Source organism: Pogona vitticeps, chromosome 3 (genome assembly GCF_051106095.1).
Source record: "Pogona vitticeps strain Pit_001003342236 chromosome 3, PviZW2.1, whole genome shotgun sequence".
NCBI classification, from domain to species: Eukaryota; Metazoa; Chordata; class Lepidosauria; order Squamata; family Agamidae; genus Pogona; species Pogona vitticeps.
In genome coordinates this window covers 65,138,319-65,155,326 of record NC_135785.1, presented here as the reverse complement: position 1 = coordinate 65,155,326, position 17,008 = coordinate 65,138,319, and the positions used below count along the sequence as shown (strand labels likewise).

The 17,008-nt window shown below is 40.9% G+C and overlaps 1 protein-coding gene across 3 annotated transcripts in view; it reads left to right on the top strand.

The window, feature by feature from the left end:
- GFRA1 (GDNF family receptor alpha 1) overlaps nt 1–17,008 on the top strand; it is a 251,153-nt gene that overhangs the window by 231,339 nt on the left and 2,806 nt on the right. For all 3 annotated transcript variants that reach the window (XM_072995505.2, XM_020779955.3, XM_020779954.3), the window contains exon 8: nt 15,667–15,720. In XM_072995505.2, coding sequence (XP_072851606.2) covers nt 15,667–15,720 — 54 coding nt within the window. The remainder of the gene's footprint in view (nt 1–15,666; nt 15,721–17,008) is intronic.

Sequence of the window (17,008 nt, the reverse complement as noted above, 5' to 3'; positions counted from 1 at the left end):
GTCGTGCCCTCCTCCCCCCCGATTAGGCGGTTGCTGGCGTTCCCTTCCTTCTCCGCTTCTTCATCCTGCTGCTGGTGGTGATAGTGAAAAATGAGCCGGAGGGGGTCATGGCCAGTGACGAGGGCTTGCACACCCCTCCTCCTCCTCCTCCTTGGAGCCCCAGCTGGGCTAAGGAAACTCCTGGGCAGCTTCTTCAGGCTCTTGCTTCGCTTGGCGGAAAATCTGATGCGGCCCACCCTCACCCAGACTCTGCCTCCAGCGGCCCCCAGGTAAATTGAGTTTGAGACCCCTGGCCTAGATTAAGTGTGGGTGCGCTACAAATATGCAGCATCTTCATATAGATGGGTTTCAGCGAGGACAATGCCAGGATAATTTGATTCATGGAAGCCAAAGTTATGTTCTGTCATTTCCGAGCAAGGTTGGTTATTTAGCTGTGTTCTACTATGGCCAAAGACCAGGGGCGCAGCACAAAGCGTTTTTCCTCCCTACTTCCAAGCTTGTAAGCAGTACGTAGGCAGATTAGGTAAGGAACTTTCTTGACTCTTTGCCTCTTTCTGATCTTTTCAACAGGCTTGTAATTCCCCTGTGATAATTAATTGGGGCTTGGAGATAATTTGTACATTGCAAGAAGCGAAGCAAGTTAATGTGACTATTTATTCATTTTTTAATTTAAAGCATTTACACCCACTTTTCTACTGAAAAAGACCTAAGGCAGCTTGGGTTAGACTCACAACTAACCCTTCTAGCTCAGTGGTTCTTAACCTTTGTTACTCGGATGTTTTTGAACTGCAACTCCCAGAAACCCGAGCCAGGACAGTTGGTGGTGAAGGCTTCTGGGACTTGCAGTCCAAAACTCCTGAGTAACCCAAGGTTAAGAACCAGTGTTCTAGCTGATTATTATTGTGCATCTGTACCTCTAAGCACACTTCAAGTGTATTGTTTGCATGTATGTCTTCTGGTGCTAACATACGTTCACCAGATGCCATCAGCTTGGTTCCAAACTTGTATCTTGACTCTGAAACATAATCTCGTCATTCTCAGGTTGATAAAAAAAACTAATAGAAATGGACATGCCAAGTTTTGTAAGATCCATGTTTTTTGTACAGAAAGAATAATTGGTGTTTTGACTTACAGAACATTTTTTTCATCTTATTTTCATTAAGAAAAGATATGACTACATCTTTGACATGATTGCAGTGGTTGATATTCAGTTTCATTAAACTAAAATTATAGAGCTCACTAAACATTACTTTTATAACTGTCCGAATTATGACACTGGGGTGATAATTTGACTGAATACTGGCAAGTTTTAATAATGTTCTGTGTAGACTATAATTATTTATTTATTTATTTATTTATTTATTGGACTTATATACCGCCCCATAGTGCTACAAGCACTCTCCGGGCGGTTTACAATTTTAATTATAAAGGCTACACATTGCTGTGTGTGGCCTGTGACGAAAAAGAATTCGTGCCCATCAGTCAGAGACTCATATTCTCTATATGTGATATGCATATTGTCAGGAAAATCATTTAAATTTATTCTGAGCACTAACATGGAGGTTTCTGATTATAGAGCACAATTTGACTTTTTTGACAGGGACTGATGTGCTAGATGGAAAGCAGGCTCAAGGAAATGGAGATTAGTGGACAACAGTAACTGAAGGGAAACAAGAGATAATGGAACCATATGGCAGAGGAAAAGAGAAATATATGCACAAAAGGGGTGGGGTGTCAGTAATATTAAAAGATAAGTTGAAGAGGTCACAGCTAGACATTTAAAGCCTTCTAAATTTAACATACATGTTTTGCTGAAAATAAATAGCCCAGCCATTGTAGGCTGATAATTCGTCAAGATCCCCCAAGTGAAGAAATGGAGTTTAACTCATTCCTTACTTGGTGTGGTCCAGGTAAAAATAATTCCTGCAATGTAGTAGTAGTAGTAGTAGTAGTAGTCGTCGTCGTCGTCGTAGTCGTGGTGGTGGTGGTGGTGGTGGTGGTGGTGGTGGTGTCCATTAGGAAAAATAATAATAAGTTTCCAGTAGGACAGCAGTAAGGGAGGGGAGTGTTAAAGTCGACCATACCACCCCCGCCTGCTTTGATCTGGATAATAACTATTGGCCTCCTGTGACTGTTATTTGCTTTCCCTTAAAAAGTGTTTGTTAAATTGAAATATGAAGTTAATGTGGTGTTGGCTTTGGCCCCAAGATGAAAGAAACAGGCAACAGGAAGGCTGGAACTAAAAATCTACATTTTTATTTTCTTTTTTAAAAAATTGTTTTTGAGCGGAATTGGAAATGGTGCATGATCTCTCTTATAAATATGACTGAGGGGGAAAAACATGGATTTTTGTTTTAGCATTTCCTTTCCTTTTATGTCCCTCCATGAGAAGAAATTTAAAGTGGCTGTGAATGCACAAGCAACTTCTTGGGCATATTTTGATTCTAAACTATGAAGTCCAAGAACTGTGCGGTTAACACCAGGGTTCAGCAAATGCACTCCTTCAGATATTGTTGGATTTCAGCTCCCATCACCTGGGTGTTACAGTCCAGGAACAACTGACACACCAGGCATTGACCACGCTTGATTTAAAGCTTTGTCATATCCTCCAGTGATTTGGAATGACAGTTCCTGTCATCCCTGTCCATTGGCCGTGCTCACTAAGGCTGATGACTCCAGCAGAAGATTGGTTTGAATATAGTCCTTATATGTATCTACTCAGAATTAATTAAATTCTATGATGTTTGAAGGATCTAAATTCAAGCCACATAAAGCTGTTCTCGACAGAGCATTTGTACCTTATAGCTCACTTAATTGGCATGCCTGGCTGTGGTGTTAAGAGATCAGGGTTTGGAATCCCTGTGGGGACTCCTTCTTGGAAAGGACCAGCAGGAGATCACCCAAACTTGTATGGCCTTGAACTAACTACACAGTCCTACAGCACCACCAAAAGTATAATACTTCTGAGTAAATTATACCTGGAAAACCTGGGAGTGTTTCCAGACACTAATTCCCACTTAGAACATATCATAACAGAAATTTCTGCAAAATTCAAATGGTGATCCACTTGTCTCGCTTGGTGCCATCTTTCTGGATCTCTCTCTCTCTCTCTCTCTCCCTCCCCCCCCCCAGATTATTTTTAGATTTGGGCAGAGCTTAATGTTTCCCATTTGCAGAGATGGTTTGTGGTGGGAGCCTCCCAGTCGGAAACTTTCCTTGAGCAAAACCCTATACAAGGGAGTAGCAGCGGAAGAAAAAGGCAGATAGTTGGAGGAAGTAAGTGCCTGCCGCACGCAGACACACTGACATCAACACACCAACAGTGAAATCAGAAAAGAAAAGAAAGGACATCACTTAAAAAGCAGGAGACGACGCTCCCTCTCAAAGGGAGAGAAACCAGAGGAGGAGGAGGCCACCCAGATCTTTAAGGCAGAGGGTTGGAGATTGCAGATAAGGAGATGGAAGAGAAAAGCCAGAGACACGTCCCCTCAGAGGCTTCAGAAAGAATGAGAAAGCGGTGGATTAACATGATTGCAGCCAAAAGGGATTCAGAGGGAAAGGAAAATAAACTGAAAAAGTGTGGGAGCGACAGCCCAAGGGTTACTGCTATATTACTACTCTTGGATAACAAACAAACCAGTAAATACATGGATTTCTTAAAGAGAAGAGAAGTGGAGATTCTGTGGGAATGTTGGATTTCTCAAATGGAAGTTTCAATGCAAAACCTGATAAAGGCCATGCTTTTTAAAGCAATATCAAAATGGGATGCAGAACAAGATGGTACAAATGCACCCTCTGGATATCTCTTGATATCGGAGATCACATAAAATATATCTGTACTACGTATTGAAAAAGAAATTAGAAGAAACTAAACAATATAAACACAAGTGTCTTGCAAATCTGATCCTTGAGAAAGTTCTTCAGTTTGCCTGGAGTGGAAACATGTAACAGATCCTGGAAAATCTAAGTAGGAACAAACTGCTTTGGAATATGATTAGTTGTGATGGTGCTAAAGCTGAACAATTCATATCTATATGGTCTTTATCAAGTTTACATAAAATAATTCGAGTCTTGGAGGAAAAGAAACTTTAGAGCTAGGTTTCAAGTATCATCTGTTTCCAGGGGAAGCGAAAACAATAGAGGGTCATGTGACACTATAAAGACTAACAAGCTTTACTTGGCACAAACTGTCGTGTATTGCAATTCATGCATCCTTCAAACCCAGAAATAAGTCATAAACACAGGGATTCTTTTGATGGGTAAGATAAACAGATCACATAGGATAGCTTTTTAAATTTTTATCTGATATTACACAAAACATACTGCATTCAGTGACTGACTGAATAAAAAAAACCTACAGCCTTAATTGTGCAAGATAAATGGGGCTGTTAGTGATAGGACCTTTTGAAGGTCAGTAATTTGTGCAGTCGCTGTAAGTGAGATACGGCTCTTGATGGCACAAAACAATAACATCACCCTGTATGGGGTTTTGTCTAGATTTGGAAATTGATAAATGTATTTCCAAATAAATGCTTTAAACCCGTTTTTAGAGACAAATCCAAGCCTGAAGGTGCCTGTAATCATCTTCACGCCATGGGGAGGAGGAAAGAATCATAATAATAAAATCTAAAGCAACTGGATTTATGGCAAAGTGGCTATTCGGTTTTATATTTGAATAATAATAGAGTGACTAACCTAAGCTCTTGAGTCAGTAAGCTGGCAAAAGGGATTCTACAAATGCTGTTGTAATTCTGCCGTATTCTGCACCCTTGTTTATGCAGAAATGATGCCCAGAGGCAAATCTTGGAGAAAAAGATTAGGTTGTGGGCTCGTCATAATATTCACTAAAAATAGGAGACATAAAACATTGTGATTTCATTTGAATCAAACAAGTGCCAGCTCTTGTTTCATGACCGCACCATGGTAAATATTTTTTCCAAAGCTTTTATTTTAAATAAATAATTGAATATATAGATGTATAGAATCTTTTCACTAATTTTAAGCTGCCATCAGAAGGAGGCCTCTTAGCACTGGCTCCATCACATGGTAGGCAAAACCATGCATGGCTCATCCTTTGAATCCATCTGCAAATTGAGAAATATTTACAGCCAACCAACAGAAAGTGAAGTTGGAAGGTCTGAATGATCCTCAAAGGTTTCATCACCAAAAATAGATGCAACTTAGCAAAAGGTTTTCTTGACTTGAAAAGGAGTAGTAATTGCATGCTCTACAACCAAAGATAAAGAAATTGTTCTTTTTTTTTCAAAAAAGGCCATGTAACACTGATTTGAACATTTTGCTCCATATTGCAATTTTTTATTTGCCCTTCTGCTTGAGTCATATGATACTTCCTGCAGATTCAAGTCCAGGCTTATCTCAGCAGCCATAAGGACCCAAGAACTTTCCTGTCTTAAATTGAAATCTGAAGGTCATGCTATTATAGAGTAAATGGATATATATTTTAAAAAGCCATATGTACCCTACGTGCTTTATCAGTGGGTTTGACACTCAGAGAATCTTAAAAATATAGCTTTGAATGTATTTCAGATGTTGTGCTACACGTACCCACCAATTAATGGTTTTAAAAAAGTCTTTTCAGACTCTTTAATGCAGCTTCACTGTATTAAGGTGCAGGACTAGCTAAAGTAGGAATCCTGCTATTTTGAGGAGGGGGATTTCCAACAAATCTTGAATCGGCTGTTTGTCTGCACAAGATTTGGTTGTGAGTTTTGCGTTCTAGCAGTTTTTGCATTTTCTCCCCTGTAGGAAGGAAGTAAGAGCATTCTGTTTTTGAACAGAAGGGCTGCATAGAGGAAATCCCTGGTTAGAGAGACATTATTCTAGAACTGAGTCCAAACAGTCATTCTCACTTTACTTTCAACTGCATTTCAGGATTTTAGGGTACATTCACAGAACCCAACAAGCCACCAGGAACCTTGGTTTATCATGAAGAAGCCGCATTCTTGTGCATGCTTTAATCACTGCAGCTTGCAGGAGAAGCAAACTATGGAGCTTTGCTCAACTACTTGTTTATGGGTTCCTCTGCCAGCAAGCTTTCATCTGTGTGTTGTGTCCCTGCCTTATAAATCAGAGAAAAAATGAAAGGTTTGTTCTTAGTGTCTTAGGCTTGTTGACTCTCAGACAGGTTTCTGTCCGTAAACTGGATGCATAGAAAATAGCACATTGGATTGCCAACTGATCAGAAACAAAATAACCTAGCCTCCTGTCAGATCTGTACTAACTTTCACACCACCAACTTAAATATTGACTTCCAGACCAAGCTTCTGTGGGTGGTAGGAAAGTGATTGGCTCTGGGGTTGTAAATAGAGATGGGCATGAACCTCGGTTCAGAGGTTTGTGCCATTTTGTATGTGTGGCACCACAGGTGCTGCGCATTCCCTTTCCCCACCTCCCCAGGCAGTGACCCACTCATCAGTCGGAGTGCACTCCTTTCTTCCTTCTCTTTGGGTGTTCAGCCAGTCCCCGGCAGGAGAACAGGTTTGCTTTCCTGTGCCCTTGTCTGAATGGGTGACCAGCCAAGGAGGTGGGGCAGGGCTGCCTGTGCTCCTGCCATAGACTGGTTGAATAGCTGAAGAGGAGAAGGAGAGGAGTACATGCCAGCTGGTGAGTGGGGGATCCAGCTGGGGAAGCAGGGGAAGAGAACCACAGGTGTTGTACATACGACCAGCATCAACCTCCGAATTGAGATCACACCCATCTGTAGTTGTAACATAGAAATAGGCTTCCAAATACATGGAAAGAAGGACTTTTTTTCTTACTCCTGTTTTGGCTCTGCATTTGTTTTCCTTCCTTTTGGTGACCTAGTCCCTGCAGCCACTCAGGACAGAGGATAAGGCAAGTGTACATTTCTATCATTTATCACTTTCTTATTAGGAACAGATGAACTTCTAAAAGGAGGAGGAGAAGCTTTTGTGTGAGGGGCAGAACCCATGAGCTCTGGGGAGAGAGCGAGGGATGAGGAAAGCCAAAGAGATTCTGAGGTTGATAGTGTGCCCTCAGGGGACTTATGGACCTTAAAAGGTACCCAGTGACCCCAGTGCCAACCCTGAAGCAAAGTTACAGGTTTGCCAATAAAGTAAAATGAAAAATCCACAGATGGATAATCGTTTTATAAGCACCAAATGCAATTCTACAATTCAGGCAAACTTTCAAGTCTTCTAGAACTTGTATATCACGCTAGATAATGTTTTAAAATAGCAGTAGGAGTGGGAAGCATGGTTAACCTGTGTTTGCCCTCTATCTTGGGATGGTTGTTGATCCTCATAGAGACCTTTCCTGTTAGTCGATTTCGTGGAGTTATCTTCATTATTGCAAAAGTTTACAACTGTGTATCATTTTTTTTCATAAGATGGAAGATCAGCAGGTTTGTGCATTTTCCCCCTACATCTTTTTTGTTTCCCACTACCATATCTGCTATCATGGGTTCACTTTTTCAAGCAAAAGAGGAGGAGATAAAAGATAAAAGAGAAATCCAGCTTGTACTTCTGGGAGTTCTCGGTCCACATATTGCTGAAGCCTACCTTGGAGGATTTTGAGCATAACCTTGCTAGCGTGTGAAATGAGGGCAATTGTACAGTAGTTGGAGCATTCTTTGGCACTGACCTTCTTTGGGATTGGGATGTAGACTGATCTTTTCCAATCCTCTGGCCATCCTTTGAAACAAACCCCAATAAAATAAATGAGATACTGCTGTGTAAGTATGATTAAGTTTAGAGAGTAAACATTTTTCAGACTTCTGATATGACTGCACAGCAGTCTGTCAGTTCAATCCTACGAATATTTTCACTTGGAAGCAGGTCCCACCTAGTTCAACAGGACTTAGTCCCAGGCCTGCAGATGTTAACATTCTCGAGCAAATTGACCAGTGATAATTTTTATGCCCCAGTTGTGGATTTTCCTTTCAGCTGATTCAGCATACAAGTAAAGGTCAGGCTCCTTTGTAGCAAAAGACAGCAAAGCTGATTGCCTTCACAGTTTAAATGGTGCTCCATCTGGGCTTTGTGGTCCAGAATTCAAGATTGTTTTATGCTAAATTGAATCCTCATTTCAATGGATTCTGCTTCTACTGTGTGCTTTCCATGTTTTCTGAGTTGAAAGTAATTTATATTGCAAAATATTTTTGGCTTGTGGGGCTAATAAGAAAATGCCATTGACAAGCCTGTTAGATGTAGCTCCTGTTTAGTAAGAGCAGAAGAGTTAAACTGATTGCATTTTTACAGTTAGTTGCATTTTGCTGCTTATTGTTTGTGTCCTGCTGCTAAGAAAACAGGTTGTTGCATAGTAAATCTCTGTAATCAAGATGGAAAAGAAATAAAGGGTTTTGCAGCGTTATTGGCTTATGAATATTTCAGTGAAGTGGCTGACCAAAAGAATCTTCCTGCTTTGGGGTTTTTGAATGCTTTGCTGTAGGATTGCCAAAATTCAAACCACCTACTTCCAACAGCAGGAGGAGGAGGTGCCAGCATTACCAGCACAAACTGAAATTTTTCAACAGCTGATTTCTGTGTATGAAGCTACTGGTAAAACCATACATGAAGGATAGGGTAGATGTTATTTTTGTTTTGTTCAGAGTGCTCCTGTTTAAGATAGCCTTGCCCCTGCTTGGCATCCTGCAGATATTCTGTACTACAACCACCATCATCCCAATCCAGTACAAGTACAGTGGTGCCTCGCTTGACGAGGATAATCTGTTCCAGCGAAATCCTCATCAAGCAAAATAAAAAAGCCCCTTGAAATGCATTGAAAACAAGTTCAATGCATTCCAATGGGCAAAATACCTCAGCGTCCAGCGAAGATCCTCCATAGGGCATCCATTTTCTGATGCCTGTGCAGTGAAAAATCCATCCTGAACACAGTGGGGAGCCATTTTGAAACCCTGGTGGCCATTTTGAAAACCCGATGATCAGCTGTTTTGATCGTCGTAATACAAAGAATCGGTTCCCGAAGCAGGGAACCAATGTCGCAAAGTGGATTTTGCGCATTAAAACATCATTTTGCGATCGCAATAGTGATCACAAAAACATCGTCGTCAAGCGGATTCGTCATCAGGCGGGATAATCGTTAAGCGGGGCACCACTATAATGAGAATTATAGTCCCAGTGCATTTGGATGGTGCCATATTGGGAAAGGGCTAGGTTCATATCAAAGAATGTCAATTTACCAACAGATTGGGAGAGTGTGAAGTGGTGCTCATTGAATAAATGTTAATAATAGATGTGGAGGTAAGCTTTGGAATCAGTTGATTGAAATAGTTAACCTTAAAAACAAAATTCTGCTGAATACTTTCCTGACATTACTCGGTGTCTGCCCACTTTTCCGGCAGTAAGTGAAGGCTCCAACTGGATATATAGAATGTTGGAATACGTTCCTGAAACAATGTATTCTATTCATTAGAAAGGAAAACTTTTTATTGAAAGGAGCAATGATGTTCACATAAGATGGTCAACTAGGCATTTTGCACACTTATAAGAAGGAGCAGAGCTGGGAAGAATTTCTTTTCTGGACAACAGCATCCAAAATCTCTCAGCACTTTTTATAGTCCAAAAATAATTGTGTCAAACTCTGAAGAAGAACTTTATTACAGACCACCCTTAAGCAATCTATTTTCTTTCAAAGGAGTTGGACTACAGGCTCCATACCCCTCTATGTCAGTTTTGACAAATTGTTGAAAGTCAATTAACTTTAAAAGAGATGGTGAATTTCTGTTACTTGTTTTTAATTGGCTTAGTTTCCATGCCCCCAAACAGCAGTATAATTGGTAGTAATATCTGATGTGGAACACTATTTATCCAACCATCACCATACCTGGAAAAGCCTCCCCTACTGAATTATAGCCATTTATAGCCATTTAAGAAGCCAATATCTCACCAGAAAGCATAACCATATTAGCAGAAAACTTTGTAAAAATCAATATGGGAGCTTTTGCTGTGTTCAGAAAAACTTTTCTGCCAGCCTGTTAGTACATATTGAAGCCCAATTCTCTGTTGGCAAAATTGTATTAAAAAATAAGCAATCTCTCATGTAGAATGGGATATATTAAAACTAATAGCTGTGAATAGAAAAAAATACCATATTTTGCTTTATTTGTTTTTTCTCTCTGTATATTTCTAAACAGGATAGCTCAGCGGATTAGGTATCTGGCTGTAGAGCCAGAGGTTGGGAGTTTGTTTCATTACTGTGCCTCCTTAACAGGGGCTGGACTTGATGATCCCATAGGGTCCCTTCCAGCTCTCCAGTTCAAAGATGGTTGTTGTTAGTGCATAGTTTTTGCCATTGAATATAGTACTACTTCAATCCTGTGTACAGAAAGTCTAAAAAACAGGCTTTATTCTATCAGCAAAGATACTGCCTTGTTCTTCCTATATAAATAAAACAATGAAGTAGAATTCTGATGGAAGTGAGTTTCAGTTCTTTGATTTTTGTTTCTTCGTAACTAATTATTCATTCACTATTGTGGCTGCGTATAATCATTACCATTTTCAATCTAGAAGGCAGTTTGTTTGTCTTTTAATGTAAAAGCTTTTACATTAAAACACCAACAAAAATTGGCTTCTGGAGGGTTGGTGGCTGGATTTCACATTAGGAGATGTAACCTGTCAATCAATGCAGAGATGCCATTAGTTTCACTGGGAGTCTGCATGCCACATTGTTAAGCATGTGCTGAAGAGCTTGGGGAGACATGCCAAATAAACAGGAATTGCATATTCTTGGTGTAAATTCCATGATACTGTAAAGCTTAGAGACAGGCTAGGTGGAGTGGAGCTGTCACTGGAAACCATCAAGTTTATTTTAGTGCTTGATGTGATTCTTAGGGCAGCAAAACAAACATCATGAGTGGAAGGGATTCCCCCTCTCTCTGCAGCCTCCATATCTCCAAACCTGTGCTGGGGACCTGATAGACTCTTTCGGTCACATTGGGATAGAGAGAGAATACCGGGGAACAAAGACATCAGAGGGAAAGTGGGATTGCCCATCTTTAAAGCAATCTACTTTTCTTACCTGTAATTTTCACTCCTGAAAAAAAATCACAGCTTCCAAATGTGCCATCTCATCCTAAATAATCAGATTTATTATTTTTTCATATTCACCATCCTAGACGCATAGTATTTATTTATTTATTTAAATGTTAATTATAATTTCTTCATCATGGCCTCTGTCAATGCACACAAGTGGGTTGACAGCACCTGTGCTGGTCCTCTCGGAAACCTCTAGAGCTTTTGAAGAAAGTAACAAAGTTTAGTTTGCCCCTATAGCACATGCTTGGCCCGCCTCAGCCTTCAGTTCCATTTTACCACCGTTGGTGTTGGAACCTCTCGCCTAGAGCTCATTATTTTATATATTTTCGGTGATTATTCGGACTTTGACGCGGACTTTCCTAAATATTTTGGACTAACTGTTGCCCCAGACTCAGACTGCATGACTATTCTTCTCGCTTACGCCTCAGCAAGTATTTGTTGATATTGTTGATTGTGGTTTCCCACCCTTTTCATCTGCTGCCATTGCGGCATGCTCCACTTCCTGATTCAATTATTCAATTATTACACTTCCATTTCCAAGCACCGCTTTATGTCTCATTCCGGACCTTTTAGCCATTGCACCTCCTGTTCCCGCAAACTGGTTTTTTCTGACGGTCACGATTTATGTGTATTCTGCCTGGGAGAAGCCCATCAGCCCCATCTTTGCAAGCACAGTAAGAATTTTACCAAGGCAGCTTTGAAGGCTCGACAACAACACCTAAAATTCCTTCTCTGGGATAAGACACTTTTGGCTTCTCAACCCTCAGAAATGGAAATGACTCCAACTCCCTCATGCATCAGATCGGAGACACGGGTTGCTTCACCACCCCCTCTCCCAGCTGTGAAACCCGCTGATAAACCCACAAAGAAATCTACTGGCAGGAAACCACGTACCTCTACACCGAAGGTTTCTAATGCTGCCGGTGACCTGAAATAGAAAAAATCAACGTCTAAAAGCAAAGAAAAGACTAAAGCTCAACATATGACTGTACCTCCTGTCTCAGCGTCGGTACCTTCGCCTGTTTTGGAAGACTCCTCCCGTGACCGGGAATCTCTTTTAGAGGCGGCCGCTTCTTTGCCCCCTCAACACCAGGATATCTCACCTGTCAACGTCAGCCAGTCGCCTACCGTCAGCCAGCTAGTACATACACTTACTAACTCGGCAGTTGCCCATGACAGCCCTGTTTCCACCGGGCGGGTTTCACCGACCCCTTCGTCGGCATCTGTATCTTCGAGACCCAACTCTCCACCCTAGAAAAAGTCGGCCAAGACAAAACACCTGTCTCCCCCTCTATGTCGGTCTTCTCAGAGTATGTGCAGCCCCATCTAGAACAAGCCACATGCCTGGAACCTCTGCTCCATGGAACCTGCATGTGGTGACAGTTCATTTCTAGTTTATTGGTTCTCATCCCACAGTAATCAAGAACAAACATAAGCAAGGAACAGAGTTGAATGTCATAGCAGAGTGAAGACACCCAGTTCCAATCTCCTGCTGACTTTAGTAGGTGGCTTAATGTTAAATAATATGTTAAATAATATGTGAGACAAGTTATAATTGTGCTGCACCCTGACCTTAAAAATCAACATGCAAACACGTTCTGAAAACCACCCTCTGGAAACAATATTGAAGTAACACCACTCATGCCTCTAAATATCTGCCTCACAGAGCTGTTTCCAATATGATACCATAGTTAGCAATATGAAAAGTCATACTGAGAGACCCAGTAGGACCAACAAGTGTACATTCACCTTCACTTCTCCAAAGTGGATTATCCATAATGACAACAAAGGTTGTTTAGGCCCCGAATCCCAGTCTGTAACCAGGCTGAAATGGATGCAGAATACTCTCAACTCTTTAGAGCACCTTGTCCCGAGAGAAGGAATATCAATAGCAGCATAGTAGTCAATGGTGTCCACAGAAATATGGGTGGGGGTGTCTGTTAATGCCGAGGGAGGCCCGAAGGGAAAGAACGAGAAACCGGGCCTTCTTGGCAGTGGCCCCTCGCCTTTGGAACAGTCCGCCCCCAGAGATCTGTCTGGATCCCTCGCTGGGTATTTTTAAGAGCAAACTTAAGACCTGGCTCTTTAGGCAGGCTTTCCCTCCTGTCATTACCTCATTATTTTTCCCATTGTGAACTACATTATTACTGTTGTTTCTTATTATATTGTTTTTATTTTATCTATTATTGTTAGCCGCCCAGAGTAGTCTTCGGTCTAGATGAGCGGGGTATAAATTTAATAAATAAATAAAATTAATGGATTTTTGACTTGAATATACAGTGTTATATTATCATATGGATAGGGTGTCTATATCTTATAATACTTATAGGAACAGCAGCAGCATTAGATCAGAACTAAACTGCCTACTTACTCCAGTCAGCTGTCCTTAAGAACAGGGCAGGGAGTCGTGGTCTCACAGCTGAAGCCTGCTGTATTCTCATTGGCCTCAATCATCATTTTACCAACATTTCTTTTTGTGTTGCTAGAATGTGTGTGTGTGTGTGAGAGAGAGAGAGAGGGAGGCAGGGAGGGAGGGAGAGGGAGAGATGTACTTGATGTACACATTTTAAAGAATAACAAATTTAGGAATTTGGGAGGGGAACAATGAGAAGCTTAGTTTTCAAATATTGCCCAACTATCATCATTTTGCTAAACTTGGCATATGAGGATCAAAATGTAAAGATTGAAACTTTTATCCTATTTTCATGGCCTTTTTTTTTCTTTTGCCAATCTGAGTACTACCTCACCCTAGAACTGCTCTGTATGACTGCATGCACTTTCCCTAGTCTTCTAATAAACACATAAATGCATTAGCTTAGTATGAAACCCTTATATGAGGCATCCGTTTTCCTAGGCCTGGAATTGCACTGGTTTCTTTGTCCAGAACCCTGTACCATTGGAAAAGAAAGAAGGGAAGGAGAGCGAAAGAGAGAGAGAAGGACTTATCCCTTAGGATATAATTATGGGATACAAGCTTTCTGCACAGAGTTTTATATATATATATATTCCATTACCTGTGATTTAGTGATACAGTGCTACATTATAGTACAACAGCTTATGCCAACTTTTCCATTATAACCCCTTTTTACAGGTTTATAACTCAGCAGTAAAATACACTTTTCCAATTTGAAACTTGGCATGCAACATCTCATCCTGGCTTCCCCTCCCCCAAAAAATTACTTTTACAGAAGTAAAGAAGAATGTGTCTTCTTTTTCTTCATCTAACAACTGAAGTTATTTTTATAGGAGAAAAATAGTTTACTTTTTTTTCCAGAGGTCATCGTTATGATTCACATTATGCTATGGATTGAACAGTAGGCAGCTTTGTTTCTCCTGAAATGGTTTGTTTTTCTATGTGCATACATTGCTCAGTCTTTTCAGGATGTAGAATCCAATGCAGTGGTAACCATTTAATTCTATATTAATCAGAGGACACTTATCTACTCAGTTGAACTATTTATGCCTAGCTTAATGCCATCTTGTTATCTGTGTGGCAATGTTCTTTTCCTGAAGACTTGCAAAGGGCAGCAGGAGGCAGAACAGAAGATCCTGCTTACCAGGCCTGCACTGTACTTAAGAGAAGGCCAGATGGTAATTTGGAATAGTGATATTGCAAGAAGCACAGTGTTCTTTCAAGTAAAGGACCATGCATTGTGACTTGAAAGTGGTTCTCTGCGCATAGAAGATAGAATTCTTAAGTCTGCATGTGCTCACTCTTGTCTGCAGCTAATGGCAGTTTGTTACTCTTTAAAGCAGGATTGGCCCTATTGTTAGGCACAGAGGCAGCTGCCACCCCCAAACACAAGCCAGCAGATTTTTGATAACATGAAAAAGCAGCAAATTAATTATTTAGTGCTGTTGTTATTATATCAGAGATTATTGTCTTCTATTGAGTTTTACTGTATTGGGCTATTATTGATTAGCGAGAAGTGTTTACAGGCTGTACCAAATAATTTGGCTCGTTTTGAGGATATACGCCTTGATTTAGATTGCTTACAGGGGTTCTGTTTGCTGCTCCACCTTCCAGAGTAAAACATCCTGTCTTGACCTTGTCTAAAGGAGCAAAGAAATGACTCAGAAGCCATGAAGACCATCCTTCTTGCACCAAGCTTTGATGTCACTAGACTGCATGTTGTTCACCGCACAGATATCATTTATGCAATTATCAAACAATATAAAACAGAAGCTATAATAGCAAGTTGTGTGGGCTTGTCTCTTTACTGCACTAGTCCTTTAAAGTTCAACAATCTGATACCTGCATTGGAATTTATGGAGGGGGGGGGGGGAAAGTCGTACAATTTTATTTAAGCATGAGTTGCATTATTTATGTTGCCATACATGTATGTTTGGGTAAATGCAAGCAACTTACAACTGCAGCCTCCATCCAGTTGGGTTCACGAGCGATAAAACTACCAACCACTTCAGTAGGTATGCTATACCCATAGAAGTTGAAGTCAGAGCCTCTCTGGACTACAATATACAGAGTAGTCTCTAGAGTAGTCAGGTTTATATGTTCGTGGAATTATTCCTGTGAAGTGATGTGGGAATGTACTACGGCCAATCAGTGATGTCATCTTTGATGTTATTAACAAAACAAAGCTGCAAAAATAAATTTTTCATCTTTCTTCAGGTGCCAAAGCAGAGCTTCAATGAATCTGTAGTGACGGAATTGTGTGTGACTGGGGTAAGACTTCACACTTTTGTTACATTGGTATGTGTGTGTTTTAGCACAAACAGTACTTTTTGTCTTTTGAGAACCAGCTTTTCTGAAATTTTTCAGACAAATACATTTGTTTAGGATATAACTTCCCATCTGGTGGCGTCCATGTGTTTTCGATTGCAACTCCCATCACCATGACCATTGATCATGATGGTTTGACTGATGGGAATTATGCTCCATTTATTGTGCTCCAATTATGCTGGGGGACACAAGGTTAGGAAGATGTACTGGGTTAAAGTTCCATTCTGCACACTTGAGGACAGCGAATTTTTATCCTATATTTCAGTACTATTTCTGTAGTCTAAAAGTTCTTATGACCATGGCAGCCTTAGGCTCTGTCCCCTTTAATGATTAATCTGCAGGCCTTGCCAAAATAGGCAGCATTACCTTTGCCTCTGCTTCCTCCCAAAAGCTGGAACAGAGACTAATGTAGCATATACTGTAGAGTCAGATGTCCCCGGGGCTGCACTGGAGTCTTTTGACTTGTGTTCTTCATTGCTCTCAGCTTGGTGGCTGAGAGGAGCTAACTGGAACACAGAGACTCCATGCTTTACACTGAAGCAACTGTTTGCTGTCTCTGCTTTTCTTTCCCATCTTTGCGCATGGTAAACCAAGGGATTGGCAAGAATAAACCCAAGAAAGACAATAAGGAAACTGTGGGCTGCTAAAGTACAGTGGTGCCTCGCTTTATGATTGCCCCACAATACAATGAAACCGCTTAACGGCGATCTTTTTGCGATCGCAATTGCGATCGCAAAACGATGGTCTGAATGGGGGAATTTCGCTTTGCGATGATCGGTTCCCTGCTTCGGGAACCGATTCTTGGCAAAACAACGTTTTTTGAACAGCTGATCGGCGGTTTCAAAATGGCCACCGGGTGATTAAAATGGCTCCCCACTGTGTTTAGAGACGGATTCCTCGCTATACAGGCAGTGAAAATAGCCGCTGTATGGAGGATCTTCGCTGGACGGTGAGTTTTTACCCCATTGGAACGCATTGAATGGGTTTCAGTGTGTTTCAATGGGGCTTTTATTTTCGCTTTACAATGTTTTCGCTTAATGGCGACTTTCCTGGAACGGATTATCGTCATTAAGCGAGGCACCACTGTATGTAGATGTGTTCTGGCTGTGTAACAGCTACATCAGGGCAAGTGAATTAGGTGCCTTTGTCCAGAGTTTGGAAAAGTTACTTTTTTAGAGTCTTAACTCCTAGAATCCCCAGCCAGAAGGGATATTTAGACAGCTGTAGTCCA